The sequence below is a fragment of the Phalacrocorax carbo genome, chromosome 12 (genome assembly GCF_963921805.1).
Source record: "Phalacrocorax carbo chromosome 12, bPhaCar2.1, whole genome shotgun sequence".
Classification (NCBI taxonomy): Eukaryota; Metazoa; Chordata; class Aves; order Suliformes; family Phalacrocoracidae; genus Phalacrocorax; species Phalacrocorax carbo.
Window position 1 is genome coordinate 19,260,603 of NC_087524.1, and position 23,273 is coordinate 19,283,875.

General features: G+C 41.8%; 1 protein-coding gene and 1 long non-coding RNA gene across 2 annotated transcripts; one reads left to right on the forward strand and one right to left on the reverse strand.

Moving 5' to 3' along the window:
- Positions 1-384: 384 nt before the first annotated feature.
- On the reverse strand, positions 385-14,987 carry OAT (ornithine aminotransferase). Its single transcript, XM_064464348.1, has 10 exons — positions 14,876-14,987; positions 11,498-11,724; positions 10,322-10,546; positions 10,101-10,196; positions 7,294-7,421; positions 5,507-5,629; positions 3,736-3,864; positions 2,646-2,759; positions 1,704-1,848; positions 385-733 (listed from the first exon to the last, which is right to left on the reverse strand). Exons 2-10 carry the CDS (start codon positions 11,694-11,696, stop codon positions 573-575), a joined length of 1,320 nt encoding a protein of 439 aa, XP_064320418.1. The 5' UTR covers positions 11,697-11,724; positions 14,876-14,987; the 3' UTR covers positions 385-572.
- Positions 14,988-15,228: 241 nt separating this feature from the next.
- Positions 15,229-21,766, forward strand: LOC135315564 (uncharacterized). The gene is made up of 4 exons (XR_010375043.1): positions 15,229-15,640; positions 19,972-20,048; positions 20,779-20,920; positions 21,477-21,766. It is a non-coding gene; the product is annotated as an uncharacterized LOC135315564 (long non-coding RNA).
- Positions 21,767-23,273: the final 1,507 nt, after the last annotated feature.

Consider the following 23,273-nt stretch of genomic DNA (forward strand, 5'->3'; position numbering starts at 1 on the left):
ATACTGTACGTACAGAACACAGCTCGATGCTTCTCAAGTTCACCAGCATAACACCCAGTTTGTCAAACCTTCAGCTGTAGAAGTTTTCTCTAGCTACAAATGAGAAACAAATTCTATCCAAAATGACAAGTGCTTCCATCCTACAGACATCTCACCAAGGGGCAAAAATGCCAAATGTGATGTTTTGGAGAGCGATATGAGAATGCAAGACCACCCTTACTAAAACATATATAAATTACACTTTAAACTTTGGCGAAGACTTTCAACAATTAAAGAGATTTCTACAGGTATCTCCCCTCATACGTTCTGACTTAACTGTTCCGCAGGTACACAACTAAATGAACAGAACCTCACCACTTCATTTCCAAGTATTCCAAGATTGGAAACTCTTTAAAATCATTCTTTATTTTCTTCAGAACCACTATAATTTAAAGACACAGCTATGTTTTAAGAGTCAGGTCCTCTTAGGCAAATGGAATGAGAGATGCTTGCTTCAAGAGCAGGCCTTCATCGCACATATTTCAGCACACCACCTTGGGTCAGTCAGCAGATATACTTTAAGAGCCATGTGTTCAGAAAGACAGAATGGTCTTATGAATTATTTCGATGCACTCTCTGATTTCATCCTCCTTAATCACAAGCGGAGGTGCCAGCCGAATGATATCACCGTGCGTAGGTTTGGCAAGAAGTCCGTTATCACGAAGCCGCAAACACACCTTCCAGGCATCATAGTCTACAATTAAAGGAACAAGAAAAAAAAAAAAAAGACACTTATACTACAGCAGAAAAAGTGGCACAACTGCAGCACGTGGTCCATGGGGCCAGACTGTAAACACCTTGCCGCCTGGCAGTGAAAAGATGAAGCGTGTTCACAAATGAAGTGGTCGTTTCTGAGCAACTCCCCAGAATTTGCAGTGAACACGCAAGACTGCTGCAAAACTGCAATCTGTCTGAAGTGACCCACAAGTTTGCCTCCAGCACACCAAGTTTTGCTCCTTCACAGCTGAGTGCTTGGCTGGATGCAGCAATAAATTTAAAAATGTGAACCATGCAAAGGGGAGGTGAGGAACATCTGGATAGGACCTCAGGCAAGGTAACATTTTTGCCTGGATTCCAGGGCATCACACGCACGCCTTAGGAAATTACACCACCTCCCTGTAGCACTTCGTCACTTAGCATATTCATGACAAAAATAATTGTCTGCTCTGGCTTCTAAGCGGTTTTCTCATACAGTTCAAGGTGTTAATCCCTAGAAACTTGTTCTCAGTCATTAGGTTTTCCCTTCCTTGCACCCTCCTGTATTCATTTTACTCTTCTATCCTGGAAACAACCAACCTCAGCCAATCTTTCCATAATCTGACAAAAACTAGTGTTCCAGATGTGGCTAGTTTTCCTCTGATGAAGAGACAAAAGGATATTTGTTGGGAGCTAGATCCACCACCAGGTCTGAACATTATCAAATCTTAAAAGAATTCAAATCATTAAAAAGACATAATTGTTCAGACTTACTTAGTAAAAAACCTTATTTTTAATAGCACAGAGTCACTTGAATAAATTTTCAGTAGGTACTACAGTACTATAGCCAAGATCTGAACCCAAACATGATGCCTGTGAGCCATCCCCCTACTCCATTAAGGTACTTTCTATTTAAGTTGAAAAATATTTTTTCACGCTATGATTCTGCAGTTGATTATATTTCTTACCTTTGGTTTCCCGAATTACAATCGCATTTAATAGTCCTTTTCCTCTTACAGAAGTTACAATATCAGATGGTGTCTTCATGAGCTCATTTCTTAGTATGTTACCCATTATTTCTGCATTTTTAGCCAAGTTTTCCTCTTCAATTACCTAAAGGGAAGTCAGATCTAAAGTCAACTGAAGGGCACTGCATTTGTTTTATGTACCATGCTGGGATGGATGACTAACAGCATTACAATCGCTGAGATACAAAAGCTGTTGCATCCAAAGTGTCACTGCAAAGGCTGTATATCCAAGCAGATTAATATTAAGCCTTTACTCATTCATGTTTACAAGAACCAATGATCTCTCTGAAATTTTATTATAAACTAACTGCTTTTCATTTGCCATTATTTACAAGTAAACAGTAAACCTCTGAAGACTTTTAATCTGTCCAGGTCCACATCCTCGGTAATGATGATGTTTTCTGAGTGACTTGCATTACATGTAGTCAATTATGCAGTCACAGAGTAATTAAAATATGCACTCTGGACGAGACATTTTACTAGCTTCTGTTTGAGCTCCAGTAGCATCTGTATGTTATCAAGATGACAGAACAGCAGCCTCGGCAATATGGTATAGTAATATAAGCCAACTTAAAAATGTCTTTGTGAAATTAGTTGAACTATTTTACTGAATTTACATCAGTGTCTTGAAACTTCCCTTAGATACCTTGTCACTTAAGACATTACGACCATAAGAACACAGAAATTAGAACATATTTCTAGTAAAGACTTTAGAATTTGTTTTGTGATCTATGCAGTTACCCACTACCAGTTTTCCATTCTTACTTAAAGCTAGGTTTCTACTCGTAGCAAAACAAATAATATCATTTATTTAAACAAAGATCATGCCAGCATGACACCCTTTTTGGTTTGGAATCCAACTCTCTTTTACAACACACAAACCTCCAGTGCTGCCATCGCAACACGGCAAGCTAATGGATTTCCTCCATACGTAGATCCATGTTCACCAGGCTTAATGGTCAGCATAACTTCATCATCACATAGTACTGCCGAGACCTAAAATGGGAAGACCAGCCAATTCATTTACATACGTATTTGGAACAGTAAGCTTAAATAACTCTGAAGTAAACTTTTCCTCAGGGCTCAGGAAAGGATAATCTTCAGCCTATAAATTACACTTACACTCTCCGTACAGAGCTGGGAATGTATCTGACAATCACGTAACAGCTTAATCCCTTAAATACACTTTGCTACAGTGGTAACATATAACATCTAACTACAGTTGAGGGGCGTTTCTCCAAACTGAATACTATTTCAAGAGTTTAAGCTTCAATACTCCCTTTAACAACTGAGAAATACCTTCAATCGGCCAAAATAGTTCAAGGCATGTTGTAATTTCCAGCCTAATCAGCAGGAATTTAAGTCACTCCAAGAGGATAAAATCAGTCATGTGGGAATGCCAAACAAATGAAATACTGCCAGTTGCTCAGAAATAACTTTAAAATATATGTTTTAACATACATTAGTATTTTTTTTCCTTTACAGAATTTATCCAGAAATTAATCACAGCAAGTCTGTGATGAACTTCTCTCCAGAGTACAAGAAACTAACCGGTAATTCCAGAATGAAAAGCTGGCCACTGGACACTTATTTTCCTGACAGGATAATATCGAACTGAAGAAAACAGATACAGAGCATCTATTCAATTAATGGGCAAGGGCTAAAACACCTAAAAATCACCAGCCTAAGTAGATGGCATCTAATAACGTGCCACCCTAGCAAGTCAAGTATCAACATAGAAAGTTCAGTACTCTATACAGCCATTTCAGCTCTAAAGTTTATATTACGTATTCCATTAATTGATTATGTATCTCTCACATGTTAGACTATCCGGGTCATAAATCATAGGTAAGCTTGTAAACACTGATTCCCAACTACAACAAACATCAGATTTATTGTTCATTGAACTAGCAGACTTTCAGTGTTAATTAAAAATCATCATTCAACAAATGAGTATTTCTTTGTTACTCACAGGATATAAGCCACCAGAAAGGGCCTTTCCAAGAAGAATTAGATCAGGTCTCACATTTTCATGGTCAACAGCTAGCATTTTCCCTGTTCTGGCTAAACCAGTCTGTACTTCATCAGCAATAAATAGAACCTTTACAGAGACAGAAAGAAGAAAAACCCACATATAAGAGAATGACTTCCACTACCATTCCTAACTCAGTTCAAACAATACAGCATTATTACACAGTAAGTGAAAGACCTGCCAGGTGCATTGCACTAAGTCCTTCCTTTATGTCCTCTAAACCTTCTGTAGACTTATATATTCTGTGAAACTACTAACAAGTGAACACACTGTCCACTCTCTCCAACAGCTTCAGCGTATTCTTTTCTACATAAGGCATAGCCCATGGACGCTGTCCAACCAAAATCTGTTTGCGGTATAACAATGAGTGGGATTCCCAAAAAGCTAGGATTTGTCTATTGTTACTCCCAATGCATCGTTTGTACACTGACCTTTGGAAACTTCTGAAAAATGCCATCTTAGCAACTCTGCAGGTCTTGTAGTCTGATGTCTGTGTCTAAATAATTCTGAAAACCTAAATCCAAGTTTTTGATCTTGTTTTCCTAAGCTGCACTATTGTCATGTACTACTATTTGTAAAGTAGCTCTTATTTCTTTCTTACAGGTAAGTATCTCAGCAATAATAAAGACAACTTTATTAATTACATGTCAATACCTCCTCTGAAGGTACAGAGGGATTTATGTGTAGCACTCGCAAATTAAGAATCAGAATTCTATTGGAACAGAGACCACGGATTTTTAAATCAGACAGGCAACACCAAGGGAATAAGAAGCTGTAAATCAGCAAACCTTTTTTTGTTATTTTCCTTACACTTACAAAAGACGTGGCCTGGGCCTGTGGGAGAGGGTGACCACATTGGTCCTGGAATGAGAATGCAGGGCAGCCTGCTTGTGAGAAGTAGCAGTACCCAAAGACAACTGAAGGACATGGAAATAGGTAGAAACACATCTTCCCACCCTTCCAGAGACACTGAAGGCAAGTGTCTAATTCAGTGCGTCTTCACTAGCAGAGAAGAGAAATTATGGATCTAACACTCTTATTTTCAAAACTAAACACTTCTTAGTAGAATCCAGGCAGGACATAATATTCAGAATAGGAGCGAGGAATGTGGCATGAACCAGGATCTGAGAAAATGTCAAACAAAAGAACAAAACTCTAAGACCTCTGCTCTTCAGAGAACCTAGAAGACCATTCATAAACATATGACCATTTTCTTCAGTGTTTCATTCTGTGACCCGTTACTGTTACTAACTCATGGTAGCACTTAGGCACTCCAGCAACAACGTCCCTTGACAGCCAAGGTAGAACTACTGCAGTAATTGGCTTCTGGTCCAAGAAACTTATCACGTGAAAAATTAAAAGTTAAATTAATTTAAAATAAATGCAGTTTCAAGAACATTCATTAGAAACTTTAATCAGTGACAGCAGTACGAAGCAGTGCATATTTTTCACTGTTAAGAAGTACTTCCTGGTAAGGTATTGCCAGGAAATATAAGAATCATAGAATCATAATTCAGAAAATTCAGAAAAGACCTCTAGGATCATCAAGTCCAACTGTAAGAAGTATCCCCACCCTATTCCACTGAAAGAAAAGGAAATTATTAAATAGTATATGAAACCCTATACGTTATATATGAGGATGACCTTACAAGATATGCCAGTAAACACAGTGTGTAATGTTTAAGCCACCTTCTTATAGCAAATTCCTTACATTGTGTTTTGTGCAGAGGTCCCGCACTCCTGTGAGATAACCTTTGTCAGGAACAACCACACCTGCTTCACCTTGAATTGGTTCAACCATGAAAGCTGCTACGCTGGGATCCTGAAGGGCCCGCTGTAAAAATGGACATACAGATAGGAAAGACAAAAAGAAAAAAAAAAAAAACACAAAAACTTTTACTCGGGTCAAATTCAGAAAATATGGAGATGAACACATGTCACAGAACCTAGCTCTAACCCTGGTGCTCCACCTCAAATAATGATAATAGTATTCATGTCAGGCAGTTATCCCTGAGTGCCATTTCAGTTCCAGCACAGAAACTTATGTCACTATTTGCCTGGAAAGATCAGCTGGTGTGCTTGGCTTGGGAAATGACAAACCTTAAAAATTGCAAACCCAGACAAGCAGATTATCAGATCAGTTCACAAATTACCATAGAAATACTCTGAGTTTTGCGTTACCCCATACAAGACAAACAATTGCTCAACAATTCCCTCAAACAAAAAAGAATGGAGCCTCTCCAGAACAATTTTGTCACCTTAAAGCAAAGTCCACAGCTACATTTTTGCACCATCAAGTTCCAACAGGTTTAGAAGTCCATGAGACTCAAGAGACAATGATTCCCAGCATGAATTTACTACAGCTTTTCTCAGTACTGCCCCATGAACAGAACGAATTCCGTTATCAGTCTGATGGACGTGAATCTAAGTTTCAGGTCTCCAAAGCACATTTAAAGCCTCAAAGTTGGCTGAAAGCCACTAAATACTTATAGGGCTTTCACAGTGGGCAGCCTTACGTAGGTTCAAATCTGAGGAAGCTTTTCCACTCTGTGACTATAATAGAGAGACCTTTATTTCCCCTAACCAAACTCCTAGGAGGCAAGCACCTCTGACCCATAAACCCTCCAACCTTCACAGGCGATTCACTGGTACTCAGCAGATCCAAAAGGCAGAGGACTAACCAACTTGACATTCATGGAGTCGATTTACCCAGATGATGGAAAAGTGGTAATGCCAAAGCGATAAGGTCTCCCCTCAGCATCCCCTTTTCCAGGCTCAACACGCCCAGGTCCCTCAGCCGCTCTTTGTCAGACTTGTTCTCCTGACTCTTCACCAGCTCCGTTGCCCTTCTCCAGACATGCTCCAGCAACTCAGTTTTTCCTAATATCCAAGCTAAACCTCCCCTGGCACAACTTGAGGCTGTTCCCTCTCGTCCTAAAAACCAAGAGGTTTCTCATCTCAGAATACCCAGGGAAAAGCTGCTGAAATGGTAGTGATTCTGTGTAAGTGAAACACCAGCCTGGCATGGTTTTAAGGATGCTGTGAAATTGGAAAGACTTGTTTGCAGCTGCAGTGAATTCTAGTCATCTGGTCACTGACTGAATGCACAGCATTTCTGAGAAAAGTAGGTAAAGTTATTAGTTTCAGAATCCAAGTCCTGACTTTGGAATGTACGCTACTGATCTGAATTCCCTTATGGTTTATCTGCTATTCTTCTTTTGTACCTTGAACATCTTAGTAACAAGGGAAATGAAAGAGATCACATGGTTTTTCCTTTTACATCTTAAAGCAAAACTAAATATCAAAACCAAAGCAGAATTTACACACATTTCCTATACATAATTATAGCATATCTATTTCTTATATATGTCTAGATGCATACATCTTCATGTCAAACCATGTGTTTCAAAGGATAAACTTCTGATTTTCCTGCCTTGCTATTTACTAAAGAGACACTGCAGAATGATTTTGTACAAGAGAATGAAAATTGTCAAATACCTCAAGAGCTGGTAGGTCATTGTATGGGATCACTTCAAAACCTGGCATAAAGGGTCCAAATCCATCATAGCTGGATGGGTCGGTAGAACTAGAGATAGCAGCCATGGTTCTGCCCCAGAAATTGCCAGCTAAAAGGAAAAAAAGGAAAAAAAAAAAGAGGGGTACTGTAACAAAACTGACTAAGAGTCAGAACAGTTTATAGGACATCATACTGTCCATTTGGTAATGCATTTTAAGAGCTGTCTAACAGTAGCATAGTAGCATCTTTCCATTAGTTGTCAGCATTTTACATTGATGCCATAACTACATCATGTCAGGAAGATATCTTTTTTAAAGAAGATGTACAGCTTTTACATAAATATTATTCATTAAATGCAGATAAAAAAGTAAACATCACCCAGAGTTTGTGTCCTAAAAATAAAGCTGCCAGTAAGCCTAAACCAAAAAACATTTCTGTGCATTTTGAAGTTCCAGGAGAACCCATTTGTATTTGTAAAAATACTGTGGCATTCCAGTATTTGATATAGAAACATCAGTTAAAATGTCTAGGAAGCAACTATCACCAAGACTATGATATATTCATTTTAATATTTCAGTTAAATCAACACAACCTCAGCTAATCAATAATAAGGTGCTTAGTGAGACACAGGAAGATTCAATGCCTTCAGAGATTCACAAGCTTTTTCTTGCCCCCACTGATTTCTTTGTGTAGCTGTGATCCTAGGGGCAGAGGATGTTCTCAATCTGCAGTAAATCCTGAAGTCAATTATTACTGACATAGCCGGCTCTAGGCATCCCTTCTATTTACGCCAACATAAATAGCATTACACTGTTCACTATAGCAATGTCTCCTAGCCGAACAATCCCTGCCACACTTTGCTGACTCACATGCTTATCACCTCAAGGTCATGCTAGTGCAATCCACTGTATCCTGAAACAAAGCCCTGATGACTGAATCACCTGAAGCAGAGCAGCCTGTCTGCTGATGGCAGGCTGTCCCCACCTTAGCACTCCAGCCTCTGTTTTGGCTCACCATCAACCTCAGACCTACGTCAAGTTCTCTGGACCGACGCTTAAAGCCACTTTTTGTTCTGACCCTACCTACCCAAGAGAACTTTCTTCTGCCAAAATGCTGGCTCCTGATAAGAGGATTGTTATTTTGTTCTAACTACTTGGCACATAATTAAACATTGTGGTTAAGGAGATGGGATCATAATAATGGAGGACGTATCCAGTTCATCAAGGTGAGAAAGCACTTTTTAAAGGTTAATTGACTGAAGAACAAAAAATATGCGTGGAAGAGAAGGAGGGAGAAATATATTTGTTCAAAGGCTTCCCAGAAGAAGAAAAAGAAATCTAATCTAATTGGTCCTAGAAACCATAATGCAATATGCAACTATGAATTTCAATTTATAAATGCTGTCTAATGACAGTTTATGGTTCAGCTACTATGTGTACCAAAAGTCAAAAATAGTATTTGCAGCTGTAGCAATTGGAAAAAAAGTCAATACTTAAGTAGTAAGCTTGATTCTGGAAGGTTTTATAAAATACAGAACCATTGAATAACATTAGAATTGACAAAAATATTTCAACTGTAATCAAAAAATAGCAAATTCAAGTTATTTGAATTTGAATTTTTTTAGCAAAGCACAATGGTCTCTTCAGGGGCAGGTAACTCCTCCCTGTTACAGAGCCAGGCCGAGCAGGCAGATAAAGGGAAGAAATACACCATGGACTTTCCAGGCCCCATATTTACTTTAGCAATATTGCTTTTACTTTCATTACATGATCAAGACTACAGTATGTCTTGACTGGGTTAATGCCAACTTCTGGAAGACTTTAAGAATGTGGAAGAAAGCCACGGGCAGGCAAAGCCTAAGAGGGAAACAGGCTTAACCCAAATGCGGAATCTATGAGAGGGGTGGCAGCAATCTGAGGAATGAATTCAAGAGAAAGGTATATAAAAATCAACCAATTAGGAATAAAAAGATACTGCACTTTAACATCCAAGCAGTGCTTAAAAGAGCAGAAAGGACTAAATGGCAGGCAGTCACTCAGTTTTTGATGACCAAAAAGTTTAAGTAGTACAAATAAGGTCCACTTTATATATTCACTGCTGTTTATAAAGCTTTATAAACCACCTTAATAACTATGGTTTCCTTCCTGGATTTAAGTTCATCGTTGCACTTCCCTTGCAAAAACCGACATTACACCAGCAGCTCCTGACAAAGCACAACTACCCTCATTGCCTCTTAATGCATACACCTCCACAAGGGAGAAGATCTGAAATGCATTTGTCATAGGAATTATATTCATTCCTTTTGCTTTTACAATCACTTCCATTACAATCACATGCATTTCCTACAGGATGTTACATTTTAAAAACTGTTTATAACTCATTGTAACTACTTAAGGTTAAAAATCAAATAGCCAGAAGCATACACAGAATATTTTGTCAACAGAATATATTTAAGACTGAACTTCACAATTTAGAAGGTGGCACTCAAGAGAACATTAAGGTCCTGTAAGGACTGTTGTAGCCAGAGCAGTAGTTTTTTAATCAGAATTACCAACTGCAGATATGCGAGTACAACAAAACCTATTATAGGTTGAGATCTTAGCTTACATTATTAATATGTCAAAGCTTACAGAGACCTTCAACAGACTTGCTTCAGTGAAAAAAAAATGAAACATTAGGAATACTGCGAAGTAATCGCTACAGCTATAGGAGAAATGAGAGTGCTATATCCAGTGTCTAGAGCTCCCTTCCTCCTCAGTACCTCAACTTGAACATGTGCTTTACATACCTGCAAATATTATTTTTGCTTTGTATTTTGGAATTCCTTTTACAGTGTATGCCCACTTCCGAGCCAGTTTACAGGCAGTTTCTCCAGCTTCCACTCCTAAAACATAAAGCAATACCATTATCACCCTTGTACACGAGACAGGCCATTGATGCAGTACCAAACATTACAAAACAGTTGAACCTCACGGACAAGAAATAATGGAAATAAAGTTAGTTTTTTACCTGTGTTCATTGGAAGAACTTTGTTATAATTGAACATTTTGGTGACAAACTCCTCATATTCACCAAGTACATCGTTGTAGAATGCTCTGGATGTAAGGGTCAGTTTTTCAGACTGAGCTTTCAGAGCATTCACGATCTTTGGGTGACAGTGGCCTTGATTAACAGCACTGTAAGCACTCAGAAAGTCAAAATACTTTCTACCTTCAACATCCCACACATAAACACCTAGGAAAACAAAGGTATGATCAATCACAAAATAAAAGGAGACATGAGATAACACTAAATGATATAAGCTAAGAGGTACAACCCAACCTGGTCATATATAAATGGTATTCTCGCTATTCCTTAGGGCACACCTGAAGGGCTCTCTAACTAGAAAATAATCAGTTGACAAGGAGAGCATGAGCAACAAACTAGTATAGAACAAATAAATGCCCAATGAGGAATCGAGAAAATAAGTATTTCCCATATAAAGCTGCCATTCCACTAAGTAATATCAGAATATTACTTCCCCTTCAAGTCCCTGTCTTGGGTCCTGAAAAGTAGATAGAGAAGAACACTTTTTGTAAGAGGATTGATAAGAATTGGAGAACAAAACCAACAGAAACCAAGTAGTCTCAAAACTTGAGACTGGCAGCTCTGAGCTGTCAAAACATCTACTGATAAACTATTGGATCACTACACTGATAGCATTTCAATATGAACTCAAATAATTTAACCTGCAGAGTATAAAAGCCCCTCAAACATAATTAAAGGCCAGAGTAAATTTAAATTAAGCAATAATACAGTACACAAGGACTTACACAGGGTTCCAATGCACCTTTCTGTGTTCACATTAACATTAAACCTCTCCACACAAGGTAAGGGAAGAAACAAAGTTCCTTAAAACTTTCTTGCTGAGTTATTCTGAATTATGAAGAATATCAGAACTCAGACCTCTATTTAGATAAACCATTTTAGAAAGACTACAATTTTATCAGGCGGCTTCATGCATAACGATCCAGTTCTCTAACCAGCAATTAGCTGTCTTTATTTCATCAATTATCTCAATCCCACCCCACCCCCAGCCCCCAAAGGCTCAGAAATTTATTAGGTCAAAATCATTAAGCCATGATCCCGTCCCATCTACACACACACATCCTATCTACACCACCCAGGGAGACCTAAATAAAATACCTTTTCCTTTTTCCAGAGCAACGGGTAGTGGGTGATAATTGTGGGCACCATATTTAGCCTCACGTTCAAATATGAAATCAGAGGATGGAGGTCCTTGAACGGTTTTTTTGGTAGCAACTGAGGTAGCAGAACTCAGTGAAGTATGAACACCTCGACAGAGAACGGCAATGCTCTGAGAGCGGGTTAGTTTGGAAAACATTATTGACTTCAGGTATGCTGTTATAGATCTGGGGGGGAAAAAGGAAAGTTAATAATTAGCACTAAGAATACTTCAGAAGAAATGTATGATGCGATTAAACTGCTTTTACTGCCAGGATTACAGGTTTCTCAACTCTTTTGCAATTCAATCAAGAAAGCTTACATGAAGTATAAATGATTGCGGTACTAGCTTCAAATAAGTATTTTTTTCTATGTTAACGTACACGAACAGAAACAAAACTATGATGTGTGACTCACCAAGTCTATGAAATAGTCACATGATTTTTGCTATAACTGTTCCTTTTTCATTGTGCCTTAAGTTGTGACTAGATTTATATAAACTACAATAAGAATGTTAAGTTTATCAAACTTCTCATGCTATTGAAACGCCTTTCGTCTAACAAAGATTTCCATAAAACAAATCTTGTCACAAAATCAGGAAGTAAATAACATAATACCAGAAAGAAGCCCCTAGCCCATATACTGTTTAGCTGATAATATTATCAGATTTTATAAATGACTGATTAGTTTTAACTGAGGTCAGCTTTAAGAAACAGAACTTGTGACTTTTTATATAAATAGCATTCTTGATTTTAAAATGTTGCCACCCACACATAAAGCACTCACTGTTAGTAGCATTTTAAGACCATCAAAAAAACAGATGGAACATGCTAGTATGTTGGATATTAATGAACCTTATAGCACCCTGTGTTTTCTTAGTAAAACTCCGTGATTTCCCCCAAATAACCTTGTACTGTTAACATCTAAGGATAATCTGAGGGTAGAATTCCATGAGACAAACGCACTTGCATTTCTGCCCTGTGCCTTCACCTCAGCCAATGCAAAGATACATCCCAGAGAGGGGAAACCACATTGGCATTTTAAAAGCTGTTCAGGCAAGCTCTCCTCACAGCACCAAGTACTGGGAACGGCAGAGAGCCAGCAAGGAAGCAATGATCGCTTGAGCAAGACCAAGAGTTGTCAAAGCTCAAGTTTCTAGTCTTGCTTATAAACAGCAAAAGGTACAAACGCAAAAGGAAGATTGCAGATTACAGTGACAAGCACGTTGGTTATCAAACACAGCCTCCTTTGAAACGTACTCCTCAGCAAACTGAAGAGTTGCGTAATCTTGACACTGCTGTGCTAACACCAAAAGCATACTGTAGAACTTATTTTATACTTATAAATACAGTATAAAAATATACTTATTAAATATCAACAGGAGAACGCAGTGATGGTTTACAGAAGTGTGTTATTTCAGGCTGCTTGCAGAGACAGAAATATTGAGTCACAGATTTATTCTAAATTTATTTTTGAAAAAGGTCTGCACACTGGATGTGCACCTTAAACAGAGATGCATTTCTTTCAGCAGGCTCCTCAGATATTACATTGCTGCTCCTCACTTCTAAGCAAAGCCAGAAGACTATTTTCTGCTTCTACCAAAATCAGCTACCAAAATCCGAGTCTTCAGGATGAGTCAATAGTCTCCATCCCAGCAAGATGAATGGCAGCTCCACAGCTCTGGGCATTTACCAGCTATCATCAATGCCATTAAATATTAGCTATTTGTGTTAATACTCTTCAAGAGCATTATTCAAAGATGTTGCAAATAAAAAAGGCAAACACCTCTCTGCACAGGAACAAGTTTTGACAGAAACTCAGCTCAGCTGCGCCACCCAAAATTACAGCTTGCTTAACTCCTAAAATTTAATTGGTCAGTGACATCCCGGCCCCTGGCACAGCTCCATGACAGAGCAGCTGATTCTGTAACACGCTTCTATATTTTTGGAGATTTTCCAGACATTCTTGAAATGAAAGCTGTAGAGAAATGAAACTTTTCATCTGCCCTGTAACAGACAGCTACCTTTCTGCATTAAGAATTACAGCCCACCAATTTGAGATTCTTCTTTTACTTCTTTCAGGTTGGAAAATCTTACACAGAAATTTTTAAAAGGTCTTTGCCCTCCATGAGGAGAAATGCCCTGCAAATTACACTAGTGAGGCCACATCATTTTAGCTGAAGTGTGGGAGGTTACATGGAATAGGGCTGAGCAAAGCTGAGAATTATGGATGAATCCGGAGTTAATAGGTGAAGAAAAATTTGGTTTTGATGATCAGCAACACAAGATGAACAGAAATTTCAGGAAAGAGGAGCACAGTAAGAGGAAAAAAAACTTTGAAAAACTTATTACCAGCTGTGAGGAAGTGAGAAATATGACCATGCCCTACAGCATGTGGTACCGGAATCAGAAGCCAGGGCATTTCACCAAGTGGAAAAGGTCTTGCATCAGAATAGAAAAGCTACTCAAAGCACAGCTGTGAAACATCCTTGAGCAGCTTTGCTCAAGTGCCAAGCAAGAATATCCAGACAAGAGCACTGCACCTGCAGACCTCGCAGGTAAATTCAGTGGTTCTCTATACCCAATGCCTGGCATACACTGAAATACGCCCCAAGGTAAACCGGCATATATTATCAGGTACATGAAAAACGCTGAGATGCATGTTGATACAGCGTAGAAGAATCCATGCCGCACGGCAGCCTTTACCAAGGGAATACAAAGGGGGTGAGCGCTCAAGAAGACAGGCTACAGCAGGAGGGATATCGGTCTGGACATGCCAAACCACCTTTTCGGGCTAGCACCACATCACAAACAGCTGCGGACCTAGACTGGCAGACAAGGCAGAGTAAGAAACCCGGCGGAGAAATCCCAGCCCCACGCCTCCGTCCCTCGGCCGAGGCCACCGCAAAGGCAAAGACACCGCGTCCCTCGGGACCCCACGGAGGGCGGGAGCGAGGCTGGCAACCGGCGCGGGGCGGGAAGGCGGCTCCCCGCCGGCTCGGCCTGCCCAGCCCGCCGGGAGGGCCCGGCACCTCCCCGGCTCCCCGCACAGCGCGGGCGGGCGGCGGCCCGACCCCGCCGCGGCTCCGGCCCTGGCCCTCTTTGCGGCTCGGCGTCCCCGGCGCCGCCGCGCTGCCCCGGGAACCGGCCGCCGTGGGGCGGGCCGACCCCTCCCGCCGCCTTCGGCCTCGGGGCCCGCCGCGGTCTCGCCCGCACAGCCCCTGTCCCGCCGCCACGGGCCGGAACCCGGGGCACGGCGGCCCCGCGGAAGGCAGGGATCGCCCCGCGGGCCGGGCCGGGCCGGGCCGGGCCGGGCCGCCCCCGCCGCACCGGACCGTACCTGCCGCCGCCGCTGCTGCTGCTGCTTCTCGGCCCGGAGCCCGCGGCGAAGAGGCGGAGGCTGCCCGCGGCGTCTGTCACCGCTCCTCGCCCCGCGGCCCGCCACGCCCATGCTCGCTGACGGCCCGCCGCCGATTGGCCGCCTCCACCCCGCCCTCCCGTCCACGGCCGTCTCCCATTGGTCGGACCGCTCCCCGAGTGGCGAGTACGCCCCGCGCTCAGCCAATCGAGATGGGATGCCGGCACACCCGCGCGCCAAGGCCCCGCCCCGGCGGGCGCTGACTCTCGCTCCCCTCAGAGGCTCTGTCTCGCCCGCCGCTTCGCCCCTTCCCTCAGGCCCCCACCGGCCTCCGCTCCGCCCCACCGAGCTGGGCCTCCGGGACAATTTTTTGCAGGCAGAGAATTCCCCATCACCACCCTACGAGGTCCTAGGGCCGGGCCAAGCGCCTTCCGGCCGGGCGTCACCGCTCAGCCGGCTCCTCCATAGTACCCGTCAGCCGTTGGGCACGCTTGTCCCCCGTCTGGGAAGCTAGTAGAAAAGGACGAGCACAGAAAAATTTTGATAGGGATTGGGAAGATATTGATGGAAGTGGAAGGTTTGTAGGATGATTGTGGTAACTCTTGGCCGGTGGTGGCTGCTGCTCGCCGTCCCGTGGCCTGCCTGCATGAGTAGTGGTGTCTGGAGGTCTTTACGGCCCTGGTATTTTTAGAAGTGCTCCTGAGAGGATAGTGGAAGTCAGTCCTGTTCTTTTGCTTCACAAGAGCTGTATGCAAGCTTATTCCTTATCTTTTCATACTTGATAGTCTGTGGCTTACAAAAAATAATAGGGATTCACTGTTTGCTGATGAATTCCTTACGGTTCCCTGCCTACGTGTAAAATGCGCCAACTTCCTCCACAGCTCCTCCAGCATGGTACTGTGCCAGGAACTGGCTGCTGCTCTCCGCTGGTAGCGTGGCATTGACGGAGCCCTGGTCTTCACACTCTGCTGCCTTCAGAGGGAGGGAGGTGTGTGGGGCAGGGGGTCTGCTGCAGGAGGGCCCGGCATGCTCTGGCAGGGAGCTTTCAGCTGGGAGCCAGCAGGTGGGCAGGGGCAGGCTGTAACTAGCAACCCTGACCTTTCCCCAGACTAAATTACACTTGCAGAGCATTTTGTGACCAGAAAGTCTGGAAGTTTACAAGGAACTGTGTGATGTGTTTGATACATACCTGCTAGTTGTAATCCAAAAAAAAGAACACTGAGAACATTTTCCTTTTTATCTTACCCACCTCACTAGGAGGAAAAAAAAAATCAAAAAGACTCAGTCTTAGCAGTGATGACTGCTAGGTGCCTCTTGCTTTTTGTTCATAAATTGGCCTGACAGGTTTATCAATGCAGGAGAAGAGTTCATTTTTTTCCCCACAAAAAAACCCATGATATCCCAGGTTGCCAGTACAGGAATTTGCATATCTTCCCCCTGCTAAAGCGACCCTATGTTTGAAAATATTCCTGGTTCTTATATCATATCTTCTAACCAAATTGTTCAAACCTCGGCTGTCAGGGAGCAGCAATGCTTATGCATTTGCAGAACAATGCCCTCAGAGAACATTTTCCCAGTGTGCAGTCAGCTTGATGCAGCGAGGGTTGGGAGTAGAACAGATGATACTGTGCTTTTTATAAATATACATACAGTAAGACTCAATTTGCTAATAGATTTATGTCTCTTACTAGCCTAACTCTGCAAGTGAATAGTGCCCTACATCAGCTGCCAAAGCTGAATGCATAAAGCACCAAAATGTCGTGCCTTAGGTGCAAAACTGCAAAACACATTTCACAGTCATGTCTGATGAATGACTACATGGTTGTAGTGTGTCAAGTTTCTTAAGTCCAGAAGCAGTCATTATCTAGGAGCTATTGAAACCCCTTTAATTCTAGTTAAAGGTATAATTTTTTTGTGAAAAACCTAAAATTTTAAGGCTGAAAATAGCCCATCTGTTTTGAGTATTATACTTGGTCCCGGTCATCGCTGGTGTAAGGAAAAAAAACACATAATTTTGTTTGTTGTACACATGTCTTTAATAGCCTGGATAGACAGGGGCCAGGATTTGCAATCTGTGAGATTGATGGGATTTTCCTGGGTAAGAAATGCAGGTTTAAGCCACCTGGCTTGGTGCTTCTTTTGGTTTTTTTTACTTTGGTATTTCATTAGCATGGGAGATAGCTTATCAGTTTGCCGAAGTCATGCTAATGATGCTTTCTACCTATTTAGCCACAAAAATAAGATTGGGAGCTACACTCATCTTTCATAGACTCAGCTCAAAAGCAGCCTTTTGCCTGCCTTTAAATGCTGTTTTTCTCAAGGACACTTCCAATTACTTTAGATTCATCCAGCCATACATTTTTCAGAGGAAGCACAAAAATGTAGAAAGGACAGATCTGTCCAAAGGGTTAAATAGCACACATTGTATGAGGAAAATATACATTTGAAAAATTAAAGAGTGCAAACGAAAGGCAGCCAAGATCAATTGCTGAATCTTGCATTGAGGCTGTGCCACGTGGAGCTGGGGCCATCCTGCCCCAGGAGGTGATTTCAGGAGGCAGGCGTCCAGCCTCACTCCCGGGAAAACGGCGATCACGTACCCAAGTAAACACTGAAGATTTGTGTCTAAAATGCAGAGTTTCAAAATCAAACAAAGAAATAACCCTCAAGCAAGAATGGGCTGCTTTCTTTTGGATTCTGCAAGGCCTGAAAGAAGAAGATAAAAGGCTTGTATGCTCAGATACAGACATAATATGGAATGTATAGGTGCCACATGTAAATGTATTTTTTAATGCTGTTGTGGACTGTTTCTGAGATTAAAAAGTTACGAGTATGAAATAACTCTCAACTGGAATGTAGCTATTCAACACTCGAGAGGGAGTGACTTCCAACCCCTACTTACTGTAAGCTTGATCGCAGTTCTATGCAGGGACAGCGTAGTCCTGTTGTGGCTCACTTTCTTTCCTCCTTTATTTATGGCACTTATAATCAAGACGCAGAAAACATTCACTTTTCTTCTTTAAATGCTATCAAGTTGGAGTTTTAAATTGTTCACATTGTGCACAGTGGAAGTTGTTACCATAGAACCTGAGGCAGCTGCTCTCAGCCTGGTGTAGTACTTCCTGTGGTTTAAAAAAAGGAAAGCAGAAGCTTCATGTGCACTGTTTAGTTACCTGTAGATACCTGAAAGACTCCACATGACAGTAACCAAAATATGAAAAACAGAAAACATGAAATGATCATATTTTACAGTAATTTGCCCCTCAGAAAAGAAAATTTGACCTACTTGAGGAAAGAGGGTTATTATATTCATTCCGCTTATCCAGAAAATACAATTTGACATGTAAGTAAACCATAAAGTTATAAGAAGGAACAAGTTAAGTCATGCCAGTTGTTAGGATTAATTCTGCAGCTCTGTCTCTGGCAGAAATGCTCATTGAAGTCATTGGGAATTAAGCACGTGAAGAGACTGAGGAATTGCATCCCAGTTATTGTGGTTATTTAGGGGTAGGGCCAATATGAGGGAATTACAGTTGTGGCCTCCTAAGTCGGTATGGCTGCACAAGCTTCGTGCGCTCCAGGGAGCTGCTGTGGGAGCTGCTGAAGGCACCAGTGGCAGGGTTGCAGTACCCTTTCTTCAGTTTGACACTCTCTTAGGTCTGCTGCAGCAAGTGTCCGAAGTGCCTCGATAGCCAACATTCAGGCATGCGGCACCAAGCGTTCAATTCTGCGATGGCACAAGAGTTTCTTACTGAGCTCAGAGGAAGAGTTCCTCAGCCTAGAGTGAGAGCCAGGGCAGTCAGCAGGTTGGATATGGAGTTCATCCAAGTCATGAGGCTCAAGGTGTAAGTTCATAATTAGCTTAAACCCATACAAGTCTACAGTGCTGGCAGAAAGACAGTTCCAACCTTCTTCTCATCCCTAGGAAAGCCACAAGGGTAGTCTTCACGCTTTCTCCTCATGTTGAAACTGTGCTGCCACTCAGCAAAAAAAATTATGCGTCTCTGAGGCAAAGGCAGGTTTTAAGGCAAACGTAGCGGGTAGCATATGGCCCTGGAGAACTCAACCTACAGTCCCGGTCTGACGCTGTCCAGGTTCTTCACGCCGAACACTTTTCTGAGACGAGTGCGATGGTGTCACGTACTCTGCAGGCCAACCTTGCAGATGTTTGTGTTATCTGAGCAGGGACTGACAAGAGAACAGGCTGCAGTGATGGGACTCTGGTAAACACGTGTAGGTGTGGATGCAGGGAGACACAGCCCATAAACGTTTCTTGGTTTGGCCGCTGACAGAAAGCACCTGGTGTTGTACTGAGCCTACACAGGGGTGAGACTTCTCTGTGGCAGATGTCTCTCCTGTTTGAAAAGATGCATCTGGACAAGATGCAAGAAGATGAAGGTGCTTTATTACTCTGGTGATAAGATACCAGTGGGTCGGTGGGTGATCTCAAGAATTTTCTACTGGTACACTTCCATCTTGCATTTTCATCAGTGAGAGCTGAAGTTCATGCTGATTTTTGATAGTGCCTTATACAGAAAAATCACTTTCCATGGCCCATATTCATGTTATTCTCATTATTTACTGACAGCAGAATTACACATTAAGACATTTCCTGCAGAATGAGGAACTTTAGTCTTTCCTGCAGCACAGCTAGAATATTCTACAATGCAGTGTGTCAAAACAGAGGAGCAACAAATTGTAATGCATGCAAACCATAACTGCCTCTCAAGTGCAGTTAGAGATTTCTTTTTTAGTTCGTATCTTTCAAGATAGTTTAGCAAAGCATAGCATAACCCCCTCGAAATAGTGCCGTTCTATTGGGTGGGCGTTAGTTAACACAGCTCAAAGCACCATGAACAACCCTTAGAGCTGATATTCCTACTGCAATATAAGCCTTGAGCTATAGTTAATACTGATCCTCCCCAATTTGTTTGTTGGCTTATTTCACAAAGATTTCAGTGATGTTCTGTTTGTTAGATGACAGCATGGGTAACTGAATTATAGAATCAAAATAGCTTAAGTTACTGTCTTCTGTGTTTCCAATGTTTGAACTTATGTTCAGTTCTTTTCCTTTGCAGCTTATCGATGCCTATGCCCAGAGCCTTCCACAAATGAGATGAGACATTTTACTTGTCTGTGAAGCCTGGAGTTAAAGGTAAATGATAAGCTCTTCTATTTCCTGAACTTGTAGTTAATTAAACGGAAGAGCCTTTTTCTGTATTTTCTATATCTATGTGATGCTAACAGTTCTGGTGAGCATCAATCACATTCCTTGGGCATCACACTACCAAGAAGACACAAATAGGAGAGTGTTTGGGAGAAACAACTTTCAGATGTACTGAGACAGATGAAAAGAGCTGTATATATATCTTCAGCTCACTAGTGACTGGGTTTAGATTCTTCTCAAGTCCTGACGTGCAACTCTGACAGTTGTGTACCTGCAGTTCCAGCAGCAACGTGATCCAAGTGTGAGATCTGTGAGAGGAGAAATTTGGCAGGAGACTGAGAAGCCACAGAACCCTGATAAATGGCATTTTTTAGCATAAAAATCAGCAGTAGTAAAATAAAATCCAAAACAAATTGGAGGGAGACTAAGTTTGAATTTCAGGCTTTCAGGTGCCTCCTGTGTGAGCTTGCTTCTTCTTTGTACAAATATATCTTGGTTTTGATCCTGCAGACCTGCTTCCTAACTTCTGTTGACTTCATTCTTGGATTTTATCAGGACAGTGATTTCTGGAAAAGAGAACTGCTTTACCTGCTCTCCAGACTTTCAAAATCCGACCCAGATGGCAGCTATTACTGTCATGAGAGCACACAGAAAATGAACATAAATACGTCTAACTGTGTAATAAGAATAAATATCTTGTCAATTTGGTTAATCTCAGGACTGAGCACTGAACATCTGGATACACTTTATCTCGGGAGCTGGGAAACTCTTCTCAAAATTCCGCCATGGCACATCCCCGCAGGCCCTGCTGTTCAAGTGTTTGACATTGCTGCAGCAAAGATGGCTAATCTTGCTAAATGGTGAGCGCTCATCTGCTTGGGGCTACTGTAGTCTGAAACTGAAGAACTTACTTACATAATTCCTCGTTCAAGTCAGACTTTAACTTGGCATCACTGCAGTGAACGATTAGCGAGGTAACCTATCGCATCACCTGTCACTTGTTGTTACCTCAGGATGACATGCTGTCAGCTCCTGAACTTCCCCGTTCACGACTTTAAACTAGCCTTACATTTTCTAGAATACCAGATAATTCAGAAAATTACAGGCTTTCTTGATAATGTTAGGACAAAAGACTTTGCTTTAAAATCCATTGTTTTAAAACAATTTCTTTTGTAATTATTGTTTCAAAAAATCACACAACTTGAAATATCAGAAATATGACTGGCATATTGCCAACAGGAAGTCGGATCTTCAGAAAGCAGAAAGATCTTGACAGAAGTTACCTATTACTAAACTATCACGCGGCTGTTCCTTAGAAGGGACGAATAAACGAATAAAACATTTAATCTGTTCTTTGCTTTCTGTGGCTTGTTTATCATTTCTTCAAACTAAAATGCTCTTCCATGGTAATTTCAGTGAAATGCCGCATTTCTTGAATTCGCCGATACCTGTGACTCTCGGTGTCATTCAACGGAAGGGGCTGAGTGATAAAAGCTGTCAGTCTGACGGCCGTCCACCAGCACTACACAAGAGGTGTCAGCAAAGGTATTGGATGTTGGGACATCATCACAGAACTGACCTAACCTGAGAGGACAAGGTTTCAACTCAGATGACTCTCAATTTATTATGTCAGGTGCTTAAAGACCCACCAAACCTGACATCTTTTAAGGTTCGTATTTTGCAAAGTCTATTTATCTCTCTGTATTCTCCCCTTCTTTTTAAAAAAATGAATGTTTAAGGCTTCTTTTTTTAAACAATAGCAATAAAATAACTTCCATGATCAAAGCTACCATAACAAGTCAGCAGAAAGTGTGTAGAAAGGAGTAAAATCATCTGTTTGTGTTGATCTTGTACATAGATCTGGTATCTCTGAAGGTATTTCAGTATGTCAGAAGCTTCTTGGTGGAAGGGCCTGGATCCGGAACACAACTGAAATCCCTCTGCAATGTTACAACATGCCTAAGCCCCATGGAATGCCATGTTTTTAATTACATTTTTCATGTGGCATTACACAGAACATAGAAAATGAGATTATCAACTTGAGGAAAAAAATCTAGCTTGGGAACTCTTCAGTGTTTGAAGGGGAAAAGATAAGAGAAATTGAGTTTAATATTTGTGGTACAGTAGTAAGCAAAGGTAGTGTTGCTACAGGCTACACGAATCACAGCAACCACAGAACAGCTCGTGTGAATAAGATGGCAAAGGTGCCAACTAAGAGGCTAAAGCAAACCTGTGACATGCAGCTTGTAAATTAGTTGCATGCATCGTGACCTTCCCAGAAGCTTGTATTGAGTACTCTACCAGAAACAGGGCCTGGAACACGAGTTTTCCGTGTCAAGAAAGTGCCGTAAAGATCTGTTCAAGGTGACTTCAGCTGATATGGGCTCATCCAGGAAAACAAAAGTCGTGTCCAAGTCCAGTGATGCAAGAACCCTATTATCAATTTTTCTTCAGGAGGATCTCACCCACCAAATATTTTGCTAGACGTCTAGTCTGCCTGTGAGCTGTAAAGCTGCTGAAAATCAGACTTTGATCTCGTCTGTGACCGGTCGGTGGGACCACAGCAACGCTTCTCAATCATTCCTGAGTCACCTGACCACTTAGTGGGCTGATGAGGCATTTAATAGATCAGCTGTTATATTTTGTGAGGTCTTTGATAAACACATGGGTACCCTGACTTTCATTGCTTTTGTGAACACGGTATAGAGCGGGCAGGTGGCCAAAGATAGTATCTGGGGTGTTTTATGCAATGAGGTGAACAATAACAAGACTCTAGCTGTGGGACTGAGTAGATCAAGACTGGGTTTGCACATACCTGTTGTAATACGATGGAGGATTGGATATCTGCATCTTTAAAAGGGACTCAGTCTGCTGCGTGCATATCCTACAGGAAAACTGCTGTTTGGAACCCAGCCCGCAGTAACTAATACTGAAACACCTGGCACATTTCCTGCTGCGCATCTTCCCAGTCAGCCCCTCCAGTCGTAAGCACAAGGAATTAGTGTAGTCCAGCAATCGCTACCTGGAGCCCGCAGGGCAGCTGATACGGGGAACAGCCGCAGCAAACCTCCGCGTTTGCATCTCCGGTGCATCTGCCGTCCCACGCAGCACGGGTGAGTCTTTGTGGGTGTGGGTGGCCAAGAGGGCATCTGCCAGAAGGCATTGCTACACACCTCGCAATGTAAACACAACCTGTGCTGCCATCAGGAGGTG

Excerpts from the sequence above, each read along its gene's own strand:
- OAT (XM_064464348.1), bottom strand. The coding sequence starts at position 11,696 with ATGTTTTCCAAACTAACCCGCTCTCAGAGCATTGCCGTTCTCTGTCGA. Across the intron at positions 10,547-11,497 it reads TGCTCTGGAAAAAGGAAAAG|GTGTTTATGTGTGGGATGTT; the intron begins GTATTTTATTTA and ends TTGTTTTCCTAG. Across the intron at positions 2,760-3,735 it reads TTTCTGGTGGCTTATATCCT|GTCTCGGCAGTACTATGTGA; the intron begins GTGAGTAACAAA and ends TTCCCATTTTAG.